General features: G+C 37.0%; 1 protein-coding gene across 1 annotated transcript in view; it reads left to right on the forward strand.

The window, feature by feature from the left end:
* Nucleotides 1-15,927, forward strand: part of phc2a (polyhomeotic homolog 2a (Drosophila)) — a 34,746-nt gene that overhangs the window by 6,635 nt on the left and 12,184 nt on the right. The window contains 7 exon segments of the mRNA XM_065285885.1: nucleotides 6,374-6,594; nucleotides 7,265-7,423; nucleotides 9,294-9,371; nucleotides 9,573-9,734; nucleotides 10,588-10,725; nucleotides 11,107-11,280; nucleotides 11,282-11,420. Coding sequence (XP_065141957.1) covers nucleotides 6,436-6,594; nucleotides 7,265-7,423; nucleotides 9,294-9,371; nucleotides 9,573-9,734; nucleotides 10,588-10,725; nucleotides 11,107-11,280; nucleotides 11,282-11,420 — 1,009 coding nt within the window. The 5' untranslated portion in view covers nucleotides 6,374-6,435.

A 15,927-nucleotide genomic window follows, 5' to 3' on the forward strand; every position in this document is an offset into this window, starting at 1 on the left:
GGTCTTAGTTTAAAGACACAGTATGCAGTTATTTCACCAGCTTCAAAGTTATTTCGGTGGTAAACAAAGTCATAGTAGGGCGAATCATCCTCCTGTTGAAGCTCGGGGAGGACGGCACTAGAAAAACCAGCAATGCAAGCTTGAGAGGATCGTAAAACCGCTATAAGCCAGATAACGCGGTAAGCTACTTTATTATTATACTACACTTGGAATAAACAACTTATTATCCTATTACCATCATCAGTAGTTTAGTAGACTATGCAGTAGCCTAATAATATTTGTATGAAATTTTGAAACATTACCTGGTCATTATCTTCGGAGGTGTACAGAGTGAGGGTGGAAAAGTATTCCCCAGCAACTCTAGGGGTCCCTGTTTGACAAAACGGAAAATTCATAGAGCGCCTTTAAATGTGAAAACACACCAGTTAGTCAGTTTAATGTACTTTAAAAAAAAAACTTAAGACTAAAACTTAGGGCCCTATTTTAACAATCTAAGCACAGGGTCTTAAGCGCATGGCGAACAGTCTAGAAGGATGTGTCCGAATTCACATTTGCTAATTTAACAACAGGAAAACCGGTTTGTGCACCTATCGCACAGTTTAAAAGGGATGTTCCTATTCTCGTAATGAGTAATGGGTGTGTTTTGGGTGAAACGTGCAATAAACCAATGAGAATCTCATCTCCCATCCCCTTTAAAAGCCAGTTGCACTTGCGCCATGCCAAGTCCCTATTTAAATGGCGGAATTTGTAAATTGTAAAAACTAAAATTATCTTTATTTTAGGCCATTTTTATGGCCGTTTGATGACCATTAAGCATGAGGGGGATAAATTATGTCCCCACCGGAGATAAAAATGAATTCATCAGAGGTAGGGATATAAAGACCAGAGGGGGACAGTCCCCCCATTCCCCCCAGCAAATCACACCCTGGGTCTAACCTAGATGGTGAAATGACGACTCTTGCTTCCTGGGTTACATAAATTGATCATAAAATGTATAAAACGTAATAATACAATAAAAATATATATTTTAAGGTAATATTTATATTAACATATAGGTCTATAACAGTAATTCTCAAAGTGTGGTCCGCGGACGACTAGTGGTCCGCCAAACCCCCCCAGTGGTCCGCCAAAAGATGACCTAAACTAGGCAAGTGTTTATACAATAGTCACTTATTTAAGTAGATTTTTTAATAACGTAAAAATGGAGTCAAAAGAAAAGATCAAGCGTCAACTGAAAGCAGCTAAAATCCACAGATCTATTAGTTTTGTAATGTACTAGTTTTTGTTTCATGTGTAAAATCCCTGTAATTTCAGTGATTTTGGATATTTAAGGGGAACATTTTTTTTCAGCATTTTATTGTTACCATAGTAACAACCATAGACTTCATATACCCACCACCTCAGTTTTAAACTGATGGCCCTTTGGAATGACAATAAGTGGGACCTAGGCTGTTACAGTATGTTTAATTTCAGTTTTTCAGTATGTGCAGTTTGTTGTTCATATTTAGCTGCAACTCATTTTACATTTACTTTTTCTAATGAAATAAAATTCATACCGTATAATAATTTCTGAACATAGCATTGCATTTGTGTTTAAAAAAATAGTTTTTGACTTGAAACAGTTGCATATTAAACTTAAATTTAGCTTATCCTTCATATTTGGTTATTTTTTGGGGGGCGTGTTAGAGTGGGATTCTGTTAGGTGGTCCTCAGAAAAAAATTGGAAGATAAAGTGGTCCTTGGGCTGAAAAAGTTTGAGAAACACTGGTCTATAACCATGCAAATTTTAAGTGCTTACTGGTTACAGTTTTTAATTTAATAATTCCACCTTTTATTTAAACATTTTTATTAACCTTTTTATCTTTAATAGTTAATCTTTAATTGTGTTATGGTGTGACAAATAAGTACATTTATAATGCAGTCAATTAAAACAACAACAGTCAATAAAATCATTTTCAATATATATTCAAAGAATGAGCAAACTTCTCTTTTTAATGTATCTACTGTACATTATCTATTGACATTGGCATGTCTCACATCACTCATTATGTTTTAGTATTACACGCTTTTAGTATTTACTGTATACAAAACCCCCCAGTTTTACAGACAAGGCTTAAAGCTATAGTCCTATAGTAAAACACATGTTTGAGCTGTTTCAACTGAAACATAACTTTTATAACGGATATTAAAATATACCAGTGCCATTGATTTGTCTCAAGATACACACCAGTAACGTCTTTTCTAGGGCATGTTTGTAAAAGAGGCTTAAACAGCTTCATTTAACTAATGTCTAGTCTTGGCTTTAGCTAAGCCTTGTCTGTGAAGCCAGGCCATACTGTATGTAAATATTTCTGACATATTTCATATGTCTTTCAAACTGTCAGTTTATAACATGACGAATGACAAGACACAGCTGGTTTTAGCAGTTGCTCAACATCTTTTGATGGTCATGCTGCTGTGATCCTATCAGACTGGTTTAACCTGGCTCTAACCTGTCCAGACAAGCACACATAGAGTGTCTTATCCATCTGGTGTCAATTCACCCTGAGGCCGAGCACTGGTTTGTTTGATGTGGCCTCTGCATTGTCCCGATAACCAATTGTGTACCTTAACGCCTTAGCCTAACCTCTTGGCTTTTACGGCTCTTGCTGTCTCCTATTGGGTGGATTTTCTTAGCACGAACGCTGTAGTCTTCAATGAATGTAACTCAATTTGTTAGCTGGAGAGTAAAGAGCTTTGATACCCAGGATGGATGATGACACTGGGGGTTCAATAAGCATTGGAAGCCTGTGGTGAGCCGGTTTCTAATGCGGGGTAGAGAGCAAATTGAGTGGAATGATGTGCAGCATGTAAGCAGGTGAAATAATGGGAAGAGGGAGAGAGCGGGAGATCGACAAAGAGCTTGACAAGAAGACGAGTCTCTTTTTCAAGGTAATGGAGAGAGGAGTGTATTAAGCTTTTTATGTCCTTGAAAGACTCACACATCTGATGGAAGGTTAAGTGGGTTCAAAACAAATTCCTCAAATGTCTCCGAGCATAGATGGGGTCTGTTTCTCCCTCTTCTTTCTTTTTGCTTTCATAGTGCAAGCAGAAGAAACTCCTTTCAGAAAGTATGTCTGCCCAGTTCCATTAGCAACATCTCATTTTTGGGGTTTTCGCTTTAGTATAGGACAAGTGGGGTGTAGAAATGACCTAAGCTGGGCTCAAACCAAGGTCAGCCGCACGCAAGCACCATTATGCAACATGTCAAAGCACACAACAGGTTAAATTCAAGATGCATGCGTTTGTCTCAGACGTTTTGGACATGTTTCAGCAGGTGTATTGCTCTATAGAAGATGTGCTCTCCCATCTGGCTTGCTGTTGGTCTAGCTGAGTTTAGGAGGCGTGGCCAGGCCTGTCTTGTCTACCAAGTGTCCACCCACCCCTCAAGAAGAAAACACCACCCTGTTACCCCTGCAGCTGCCCTTTGATGTCTGTTCATTTAATTAAATTATTGGGTCTCAGTCATATGTAATGGGAGGAGATCTGGTCCAAGGAGAGAGATTGCATTTGTGATGGTGCTAGTGTCATCCTGTTGTCAAGTAAAGCTGAAAGCTGAGTGAGTACAGCTCATCACTTTAAATAGATTTGCCATAAATTGTATTTAAGTCATTTGTTTTGATTTTAGTGCTAGTAGATCTGGTTTAGTTTAATTCAAATTGCACATTTGGCATATAAACTGGCTTGTCACATGTTTGACTGACTCTATATAAGAAAATCACCATCTCAAGTGTATGGTTGTCAAATGTGTCCCAAAGACACAAAGCAGTGGAAATCCAAACATTAATCATGTTTCATATTGAACTCTATAGTTTTGATGTCTTGCTGTGGGTTTAGGGATTCACAGATAGATCAAAGCCTGACACTGCCTGTGATGCTGATGTCATGTCTGTGTTATGTTTTTCCAACTCCTCACTCTTCACATTTGTTCAGAGCTACTGAAGCTCATATGGTCATGTGGACTATAAACAGACTGAGGCCTGTAATTCTCAAAGGTATCACTGTTAGGACTTAAAGGATTAGATGCACAAAAATAAAAATCTGTCATTGTTTATTCAGCTCATGTCATATTTGTGTAAGCCGTATTGAGCCAGCATTTTTTCTAACATTTTGTGGTTTCTTAGAAGGTGTTTCACTATGCCATAGAGGAACCATATTTGGCTGAATTGTTCCATAAAGAACCTTGAACATCTGAAGAACCTTTCAAGAAAGGTTCTTTGTAGTGTAAAGGTTTTTATTATTATTAAAGATTATGAAAATAATGGTTCTTCAAAGAATCTTTGACTGAATGGTTCTTTAAGTAACCAAAGTAGAGATGCACAGAATGTTTGGCAACCCAAATTATTCTGCCGAATATAGCAGCCGAAAATTATTCCGCTGAAAAAAACTGATTTTCGATGTTTGGCTGAAGAAGTGAAAAGGCAGAATTAATTTTACTAAACAACGATGAGATCTTTGATGACGCGATCGAATGTAACCATCACAGAGTGAGAGACGCGCAAATGCAGCAAACATGTTGGTAAAAGTGTCCGAGAAAGGTGCGAAAAATACAGCACTACAAGTTTCATTTATCATTTAAAATCAAGACATCCTGAACACCATGTAGCATTTGTGAAAGACATGGCGGCATGTCATAGAAAGACGAAGAGCGTCAGCAGTATGTAAAAAAAACTTCCTGGAACCTATAAAGTGCCACGCTTATATTAAATGAGAAATCAAACATTTATTAACAAGGTTTATTAGTATAGGACTAGCTTTTTGCTAGAGCGCTTTTTCCTCTGTCATCTCCTGTCAATCTTGCCACCGTCTCACTCTGTCCCTTTGCTCGTGCTTGAATGTGCACGCAGGCACTTGTCCCCGGCTCAACATACAATGCTATACTGTATAAGTTCAGTTTCTTAAGGCAAAGTGATGAATAAGTTATTAGCATTTTTTGCACGGGAATAGAAGTTCGGATTAATATCCGTTTAGCCATCTATCAAAGAAGTGACCAGGTGTAAAAGGCTGTTGGAATGTAAAAAAAACATTGTTAAATAATGTGAAATAAATGTAGTAAAAAGGACATTCTAAAAAATGTAACTGGTGCAATGGTGAGAAAATTGGCAAAATAATTTATAGGAAAATGAAAAATATAAAAAAAGTGTTTGGTTGTTTGGTATTCGGCCTTCGGCTGAAAATGTTCCTTTCGGTGCATCCCTAACCAAAAGTAATTATTCTATGGCATCGCTTTGAAGAACCCTTTACTTTTAAGAATGTGGAACAAGGTTTCAACATCCAGTTGATTTTTTAAGACCATTATAACCTTCAGGAAACAGCTGATAACACTTTATTCGTTGTTAGATATAATCAAAGCAGTTTTTCTTCTTTTTCTTAAAGTAAACCTTCACTTGTTATTTCTGATATAACTTTAAAAGTACTTTCTGTACTTCTGCTCCAGTCTAGACTTTTAACTTTGCATTGTGGATATGTTTATGATGTACCTTATTTGTGAGTTACTTTGGATAAAAGCATTTGTCAAATGTCACATGTAAATTTACAATGTGAATCTTTGCATAAAATAGATTATCAGGTTTTAACAAGTTCAGTTCAAGTTCATGCTGTCAATAATGCAATACATTCCAAATACTCATAATTTAATAATGCATTGTAGTTTAGAGCCACTTGGTATTATTTTATTATCTAGAAAAACACATTTTGATCCGTATGCATTGAAATTAGATGTAGAAATGTTTTTGAAATAGATGAATTTTACTGAATAATGAAAAAAGAAAAGCAGCCGATAAGGGCCCAGAATAGATGAAAAGAAACTCAATTAGAAGAAGCTGCTTAATAAAATACCAGGAGTAATTTTTTTCCAGTTCTAAGTAGCTGTTAGTACTACATTTTTTATTTTCAACCTACTATTTTAGGTTTTGGCTTGTGAAAAGTTGACATAACTTATAAAATCAAGTTGAAATTGTCTAACTTCATTTTTTTTAGTTAATGAGAAGCTACGGTAGCTCCCACAGGACAAGCACCTCATCATCTAAGACAACTATAGGGACGAAACGTGCTCTGTAGAACAGTTATTCAGTTTAGGGCTACTTTAGAAACATGACGCCGACCATGTAAGGGGATCCGCGGTGTATGTAGATATAAACAGCTCATTCTAAGGTAATAAAAACAATACAGTTCATTATATAAGGTCTTTATACACCACTGATAATATAGTTATGTATATTATATTGCATTTCTGTCATTAGATCCTTCTAAAAGTCCCACATTGCACCTTTAAATTACCACTTGTCAGTGTACCTCAAACTGTGACTATAAGTTTCTTCTCTTTCTGTCTAAGCTGGTGGGGAGTGTGAAGGTTTGGGCCGCGGTGGATCGAACACAGGCAGGTGGAGGCTCCCCATGGAGAAGGAGCAGGTCAGTGTGGCCTCCAGTGCCAGTGTCACCAGCACCACCTCAACCTCCACTGGCATCAGCACCACATCAGCCTCCTCCAGCAGACAGCAAGTGCTTCCTCAGATATCACTGTATGGAGGAATCACAGACAGACAGACAGTTCAGGTGGAGTCATGTTTAAAAAACATATATAAATATAAATAGATATAAATGTTTTCTTCTATCTCACGTGTCAAGTTTCTAGTATGTAAGCTAACATTTTTGTGGTAGTTGATGTCTTAATGTAGTGAGTTGTTAGCCTTCAATTATTGAAACAATAGCAGTGTCAAAATTCACGTTTGAGATATACCTATCATGTTGCAACAGAACTGGAAAGTCCCTTTGAGTAATGTTAACAACAGCTTACTTTATTATACTTATAATAACCCGACTATTTTAAAAACCCAACCGAAATTCAAGAGGGAGAAAACGATAAATGAGTTTCTGAATCACATGACTGAACAGAAAGTGTGATCCACTACTGCCATCTACAGGATATGAGCTGCAAGTACTTTAATCAATCTACAGGTGGCGCTCATTCAACATTATTAATGTGCCCACAACAACTACCCACACCAAAGAATTTTGATTTAAATGTTTGATTTTGATGAAGTTAAATTCTTTGTAATTAAACCACAGAAAAATAAGGCATTACATTGTATAATTTAATGTTTTGTTTAATTAATATTTAAAGTTTTAGAATGTTTTTGTCATACAATTTTTGGAGGGCGGACACGAAGGGATGCACGGTACACGCTTATGTTCATGTATTAATCCCATACCATCCTGCCTCCAGGTTATCCAGCAGGCATTGAACAGGCAGCCGAGCGCAGCCGCAGCGCAGTACCTCCAGCAGATGTATGCAGCCCAACAGCAACACCTCATGCTTCAGACCGCAGCACTGCAACACCAGCACCTAAGCCTGGCTGCAGTACAGCAGGTGTGCATGCATACGGTACAAACACATCATACTGTATACAGAGAGAGGACCAAATATAGACCACAAGTGAAATGCTTCTGTTGTGCTTTCCCTACTAAAAAACCAGCATACCATCAAGACCAGCATATGTTGTGTTTTGGTGCTGGTATGCTGGTGACCACCAGCTAAACCAGCACCAAACCAGCATGGACCAGCATGGGAATTATGTTTGTCTATGTTGGTTTTTCAGCAGGGTTAGCATTCTTATAAATGTGTGCTCAAGCTTACAGGCATTAAATAATACATGCTGGTACATTGTGAGTTGTTCTCTGATCTAAGACATTAATTCTTCTCTTAATATTTGCTGAGCCGAGACATGCGGTTTCATGTCTAGCTTGTCTTTTGAGATAGTATTAGATAGATTAGTGTAGGCTTAAGGACTTTTATTTTTAACACAATATAAAGAGATAAAGAGAAAACTTAATATCTCCATACTGAAGGCGCACTAAAGTCTAAAGAAAACCACACAGGGTCTTCATTCAATTGAATTGAGTTGTGAGGAACTTCAGTACCACCTCATTATTGTCTTGATTTGTGATTTTTTTTATTGCCAGAGGCTTGTTTTAAATCGTTTAACACAAATCCGTTCTCGGCTAATTCACATCCTGTGGATATTTAGGGGAACCAAGGGGAAAATCTTTTTTAACACAAGGAGAGAGTTTTACATATCTCATGACCAGGTGTTTAATTCGTATTAATACCACATACGACCACAATTTTTGTAAATATTGCTTTTAGCCCTGTGATGTTGGAACTTGGGGTTTCAATGTTGTTTTTGACCCTAGACCAGAAAACCAGTCATAAGTCGCACAGGTATATTTGAAGGAATAGCCATCAATAAATTGTATGGGTCAAAATTAAGTATTTTTTAAAGGGGCCATACAGTAGCATGAAAATCTGACTTTTTCCATGTTTAAGTGCTATAATTAGGTTTCCAGTGCTTCTATAAACCCAGAAAATGTAAAAAAAGATCGACCCAGTAACTTCGTTTTGGTAAACCATTCTACGCAAGCATGTGAAAAAATAGGTCATTGAAATTTGGCTCTCCTTATGATGTCATAAGGAGATCTTATTATAATAATACCGCCCCTTAATCTGCACTATCCAATCACGACACAGCCATTTAGTGCAGAGAGAAATTGAGTTTCAATTGCAACAAACCACCCTCATTGCGATCAATGTTTGAATTTCATCAGATCATTTGCATTTTAAAGGACACACCCAAAACAGCAAATTTTTGTTCACACCTACAAAGTGTCAATTTTAACATGTTATAATGAATTATCTATATGGTATTTTGAGCTAAAACTTCACATACGTACTCTAGGGACACCAAAGATTTATTTTACATCTTAAAAAAGTCTTGTGACATGGCCCCTTTAAATGCCAAAAATCATTAGGATATTAAACAAAGATCATAAAGATATTTAGCAAATTTCCTACCATAAATATATATATATATATAAATGTATTTATCATTAGTAATATGTGTTGCTAATGATTTAATTTAGACAATTTTAAAGACGACCCTACAAATCCAGATTTTAAAGTAGTTGTATGTTAGCCAAATATTGTCCTATCCTAACAAACCATGCATCAATTAAAAAAGTGTATAAATCTCAATTTAAATTTTTTTTTACCCTTATGACTTTTTTTTGTGGTCCAGTTGTTTAACTGGCACAGTGCATTATGGGAAGGAGATTTGCTTTCTGCTTCTCTCTTGCTTGGTGTCGAGTGCTTTTGTTGTTGATTAATGAGTTTTGTGTTTGACTTGTAACCTCTCTCTAAATATATATATTTCCTTCTTTAACATCTCTCTTTCTCTCTCTCTACTCATTTCCCACAGGCTAGTATTGTGGCAGGAAGACAAAGCTGCAGTCAGAATGGCACTACATCCCAGCAGACCGTGGCTTCCCAAACCACTGTAAGTATTATTAAACCTGACACTGATATCTCACTTAACAAGTCTCCAGTGCTAGACAACTGCCAAGGAATGTTACTTAAGGGAAATCATAAATGTTTTACAAATTTCATCCACACAGTGGAGGCTCACATTGAGATTTTGGTTTTGTTGGGCTGTTCAAGTTAGGATTAAGCACCGTTTTCTTTTTCATTATTTTAACAGATTAATCTGGCCACATCCCATGCGGCAGCTCATTTGATCAGCCGAGCTCAGAGCGGGAGCTCCGTTCCTGTCTGCATTGCCCAACAAGCCGTGCTGCTGGGAAACTCCACCACATCCACACTCACAGCCAGTCAAGCACAGATGTACCTACGGGCGCAGATGGTGAGACCTCTTATTTAGTTGTCTTAAATAGAGACATATTGTTAGAGAAATTATTCTAATGACTACTAAATACCTCCTGTTCCTGTAGCTCAATTGGTAAAGCATTGTGAAAGCAACACAATGTTTAAGGGTTTGATAGTGAACACATTAAACGGTATAGACTTAATGCAATGTAAGTTGTCAAATGCATAAATGTAATCCAACTGTACAATCAGTATCTTGTATTATTTATAAATAATTATTTGAATGAGGTCATCTACATATGTCTCCAAAAGGAAGATAACACATCTAAGCACATGAGTCTTGGTTTTGAGTAAACATGTGAAGTGGTCTTGTACTATTTTGGTTCCCTAATAGCAGTGCTCTTTGTGGTAAAGGTTTTCAACAAAACTAAACTGCAATACTACTAGACTATTCTCCAAGATGACCTTATGAATGAATGGTGTGTTTCTTAGAGATGGAAAAGTGAATGGGCATGTGATTTAATTTTGCAGAGTACAATTGTGTGTCTTTATTCATATTTGCCATCTAATATCATCTTTGTTGATTCGGCCTTGGATTTTAATGTGGTCCAGCTGCTGTTTCAAAGACCTGATGATACTCAGGATGGTGACTCTGAAACTGGCAGATCAGCTGATGCAGTTTTTGGCTTTGAAACTGATTAGCTGTAAACAAACTGCTTGAGGATTTGAAACTCAGGCTCATTAATCTATATGTACTATAACAGCTGAAAGGGTTCAAGTGCCTTCTGATGTCGAGTGTGATGGCGTACTGTAGTATGTGTCAACAGGCTTGTAATAATAGCTCTTATTTGGGCCATGCATCAGCTAACGCAACCATTTCTGTTTTTCAGGCACAACAGACAAATCTTGTGCAAGTAGCAAGGAGCTTGGGACGAGCTGTTCCTTTGTCCCCGCAGCTTATCTTCACCCCGGCTGCCTCAGTCACAACAGTACAGCCAGAGACATCAGCACTGTCAGTCAACACACCGGTAACACATATAGATAACTCCTGTATGTTGTCTGTTAAATACGTTTGTTAATTGTTCATGATTAGTGAACTTGGGTCACCTGTAACTAATATAAGAACACATGCATGTGACATGTTTAAGTTTGTTACTAAAGAGATTAATTGTAATAGTAATTATTATTATACATTTTATAAATTAAAAGGTAATAGTAATATAAAATAAATAATAATAATAATTAACTTTAAAAAATTTAAACTAAATGTAATGTTATTTGTTTCTATAAATGTAATATATTTTTTAATATTTTAATAATTAAATGTAATATTTTAATACAAGTTTTAGTTAATTGCTACCCTCTTCACCAAAATTTGTAAAAAAAATATTTTCAATGTATCCACCCAGGTTCAGAACTTGTCCCTGTGCAGTCAGCAGGGGGCGCTGGCTTCCTCCCTCTCCCAGACTCCGCTACAGAGCTTGAGTGTGAAACAGTCGCCCGGGGCACCGGCACAGCCCTCTGGGAACATCCAGCCAGTGGCCCGACAGAAGAGTACGGGAGCTGAGCCAAACCCACGTGCTTGCTGCAGGGAAGGCCATTCGGGCAGAGACATCCCCTGAGACAGCCAGAAACAATGACACAACCAATGAACTCAAAACCAGGGAGCTCAGCGGGTGTCCCAGTGTGAGCTCAGTATCGGGTCACCCCCTCATCAGCACAGGTAGAAATTTACTTTGTTTTTACAGGAGTATCCACATATGGGAGACATATCAAGAAAATCTGACTTTTTTAATGTTTAAGTGCTGTAATTGGGTCCCCAGTGTTTGTGTCAACCTAGAAAATGTGTAAAATATCAACCCAGTAACTAAGTTTTGGAAAACCATTCTCTGCAAACATGTGGAAAAAATAGGTCATTGAAATTTGGCTCCCCTTGTGATGTCAGAAGGGGATAACACAGCCCCTTTATCTGCACTATCCAACCACAGCACTGCCATTTAGCTCAGAGATCAGCTCATTTGCATTTTAAAGGACACACCCAAAAATGGCACATCTTTGCTCACACCTACAAAGTGGCAAATTTAACATGCTATAATAAATTATCAATATGATATTTTGAACTAGAACTTCACATACTGTACGTACTCTGGGGACACCAAAGATTTATTTGGCATCTTAAAAAGTCTTGTGAAATGTCCCCTTTAAATCTCACTATTGAAGAGGTAAAAAAAAATACGGGCCGAAGTAAGAAGGACATCTGGCCCTGAACATTAGGCAGAGGGTCGGGTTGCAGTGCCAGCAGTCTTGAGGAGCGCATTGGCCGTTCTTTGTGATAACACACCTGCTCTATGAGTTTGTGTGTGCATTGAAAAGCCAATTCTGTTACTCGCTTTTTCTAAATGTTTATCTTTTCACACTGAAGCAGATGCACAGCCTTATGTGAAGCTCAACCACACAATTTTATCCAAATGTAATCGATAAAGTGAGAGTAGCCAAATATGCATGTGTGATCCATAAAGACCAGATATTCAAGCTTGGTTCATAATGATAATCTTACATTAAACAGACTTGCTTTAACATTATAATAGTTTTTTTTTTATAAATATGTGGTTGTTAAAGGGACAGTTCACCCAAATATTATAATTTTGTCATCATTTATTTACCCTATGTTGTTCTTAACCTGTATGAGAATCTTTATTCTGTTAAACACAGAAGAAGTAGTAAACACAGCTGACAGTACTCATTGAATTCCATAGTAGAAAAAACAAATACTATAGACCGTTTCAGCAGTAACAATATAAACAAGCGGCTGTCGCGGTCCGCACGTAACTTCCGGTAAGCTCCGCTAAGAATAAATAACAACAAAGTTCTTTAAACGTAGTTTATTTATATAACAAGCAAAAAACAACACATAGATTATCTAGGAAACCAAAACATTTGTTATTTTCGAGGGGGCATTTGTTCAAGAGATCAGTTTAGCAACTAGTCAGACCATTAAAAAAAACGAAACCGGAAGTAAAGTTCGGAGCCAGACGTGTATCACGCGCGTCCGATGAAACCGTCTATAGAAGTCAGTGGTTAGTCAACTGTGTGCTTGCTATCATTTATAAAAAAAAAAAAAAAAAAAAATGTGTGTGTTTAACAGAATAATGAAACACAATGATTTTTAGGACAACATGAGGGTGAGTAAATAATGACAAAATTTAGATTTTTTGTTATGCAGGAATATCTGCACGGCGTATGCTAAAGCAGTGCATTCAATGTATACATTTTTCAGCATTATGTGTGCCTTTGCATTGCTAACATAATGCTCTATCAATTAAACTACAGAGATATTGGTACCCTATATTCCCTGTTGGATCACAGGAAAAATGTGACTTGTATTTATGTGTTGTGATCACGGGTGCAAGCAAAAATAGTAAAAATAGTTTACTGGACAAAAGCACAAACCATTGCTTTGCATCTACAAAACATTAGGAGAAGCCATTCACAAACATATTTGGCCAGTGTGTTGCGTTATGTTTTAATACTTTCATTAAAATGTTAAGCTCCGTTTTCCATGTGAATGAAACACTTTATTGTCCTTTATCTCCATTTCCTGGTCCATTTATCTCAGAACAAATGATCCATCACAGGATTAATAGCAAGCGGTAGCACTCAGGACAAACCGAACCTTCATTATATCGCTCCAATCCAATACAAATGGAAACCACAAGCAGTCAAATGTGTTATTTGTGGTTTGTGGCTTTCTGCGCATACAGTTTCTGACCATTTCCTTTAAAGAAAGCCTGACAGAAAGGCTTTAAGAACCAACAGAACTGTAAAACAAGTCAGTGAATCTGCCGGAGATGTATGCAGGGTCAGTACTCACTGGCCACACCATTTCTTGTTTTACACATTTGTTGCTCGACTGAGTTTCATGAGCCCACAAATAACACTATGATCTCTGTTCTTACATCTAACCATTTCCTTTGGCAATAGCTTTTAAAAGAAGGTCTTATTGTAAATCTTGGTGAAAGAATATGTCTATGGAATGACTTAAATGTTATGTGTATGAATGGCTTTCCCCCCATTGCCCGTGGTTTCTTCATGAGGAATTCATTAGGCTGAGAAGCACATAGCTGGAAGCATGAACTTTAAGGTATCCTAAGAAGGACCAGAAATTATTTTGGAGTGACCACTGCAGATGTGAATGGTTAAGCCTCTGTGGAGTGATTTGATTATGATTGCATTTGCAAGGACTCTTCGACAGGCTAGAAGTGAACAATGAGATTGGGGTTAGGAGTTTTTTTCTTTTAGAGACCAGTCATGTTCGTACATGAGTAGAGGAAGCCCACCCATCACACTAAGATTAAAATAAATAGTTTCTCAGAGAAAACCCCACCTTATACTTTCTAAGTTAAACACAGATAAATAATTGTATATTATATTTACATAAAAAATTATTGTTATCTTTGCACATTTTTTCATTGCATATTTTTGTTAATTTTTTGCTCCTGTATAGCTCAATGGTAGAGCATTACGTTAGCAGAAGAAAATGTCTGGGGATGAAACCCAGGGAACACACATGCTGATAAAAGATGTATAACGTAATGGACTGTAAGTTGCATTTGCACAAAGCATTTGCCCAATGCATAAAACTTAAATGTTTGTTTGCAACTGAAGAAACAAATTTGTGTGAACTATTCCCTCAAGGAACATACAGTAGGAGTAAAAACGCAATGGAAAGTCTTTAGTTCCCACACTTATTGTGTCTGAAACCGTGCTGAGTGTTGAAGCTGGGTAAATGCTATTCTTTGCTGTCTCCCTTCAAAGACCAAAATGTCTTGCAGACGTTTCTTTTCTGTCATGTGGGGATATATTAAACTGAGCTGAGAACATAAAGGCCAGCAGTTAATTATTTATTAAGTGGAAGTTAAACCAGAGTGTGGTCTTCAATGCATGAAGAAAGGCTTGCATCTGCTGTCACTATTCTGTGAATGCTTTGAACTTAGTAGGCTGTCGGGGGAGCGACTGAAAATGGCACACTATCTAATATTGTGCTCATTATGATGTTACAGAAAAGCGTGCAGATGGTACAGGACGATTCATAAAGACTCCCACAGTCTCTGAGAAGATAATGGGATAGACAGTTTGCATGTAGGAATTTGATTTCAAGAGCGTGTCTTTTGATCGCTCACGTCTTATCATTTATGTTTCTTTTCAATGATGGTAAACATAGCTCTACAATCTTCAAAGACTTACTACTAACAGTTCTCAAATCCAATCTTTGTTGCACGTTATGGAAATAGTGACAGATCAAAAATTTTAAAAACTGTTTTTGTGTTCTTTTCCAAAAGTTTGCGCACCTGTAACTCTTGTAAAATAAGTATTCAGTGTATTTTAATATTCTTTAGATTCTAGTTCTTAACCAACTTTTGTTAAAGGTCTTGGCCAGTTGTCTTTTGGTATTTTTATTTGTATGGCCCTACAGAACAATCCATAGAAGAAACTCTAAAAAATAATGGTGCTTAAAATGTTTTTCACAGTGATGCCAAACAATAACTATTTTTGGTTCCTCAAAGACCCAGCCTGATCTTATGAGAATTTGTACGTATTTTATGAGTTTGCGAATTCGTATGAATTTGTACAAAGTCAATCGTACAAAAACATACGATTATCATAAAAAACCAATAACAAAGCCCCACCCCTAACCCCAACGTCACAGGGGCAAAAGCAAATTGTACAAGAAAATGTACGAATGTGGTTATAAAAATAAATACAAATTAGCCACCTTGTAAAATTTTTTAAAGTTGAAAGACCCATTTAATCAAGGATTCCTTAACTTTCATGACTTCCATCGTATTTGTTATTCCTACTCTTCCCCTAATGGTTGCCATCAACTGTGTGCTTAGCACCTTTATCAAAATATGCAAAATTGATATGTGGGTCAATGGCAAATTATTTTGTGTCTGTATGGTTCAATTTAATGTAAAAGGGTTAAAATTTGAAGTAAATGTGCAGATTACTTGCATACTATTACTTGTTTATCATGCGTCTCTGAGATTTATTACGAATTGTAAAAACTTGACTCATCATTGTGAACTGTATTCCAGAGTGGGATGGCCATCATTGTCTAACAGGAGATCAGGGCATTGGCATATTTTTATCTATAAGGCCATGCTGGGTCTGTTACCATCTTACATCTGTAATTTAATAACATGGAGAAGTGCTGGTTCTTATTCATTGCG

This window comes from Paramisgurnus dabryanus, chromosome 21 (genome assembly GCF_030506205.2).
Source record: "Paramisgurnus dabryanus chromosome 21, PD_genome_1.1, whole genome shotgun sequence".
Classification (NCBI taxonomy): domain Eukaryota; kingdom Metazoa; phylum Chordata; class Actinopteri; order Cypriniformes; family Cobitidae; genus Paramisgurnus; species Paramisgurnus dabryanus.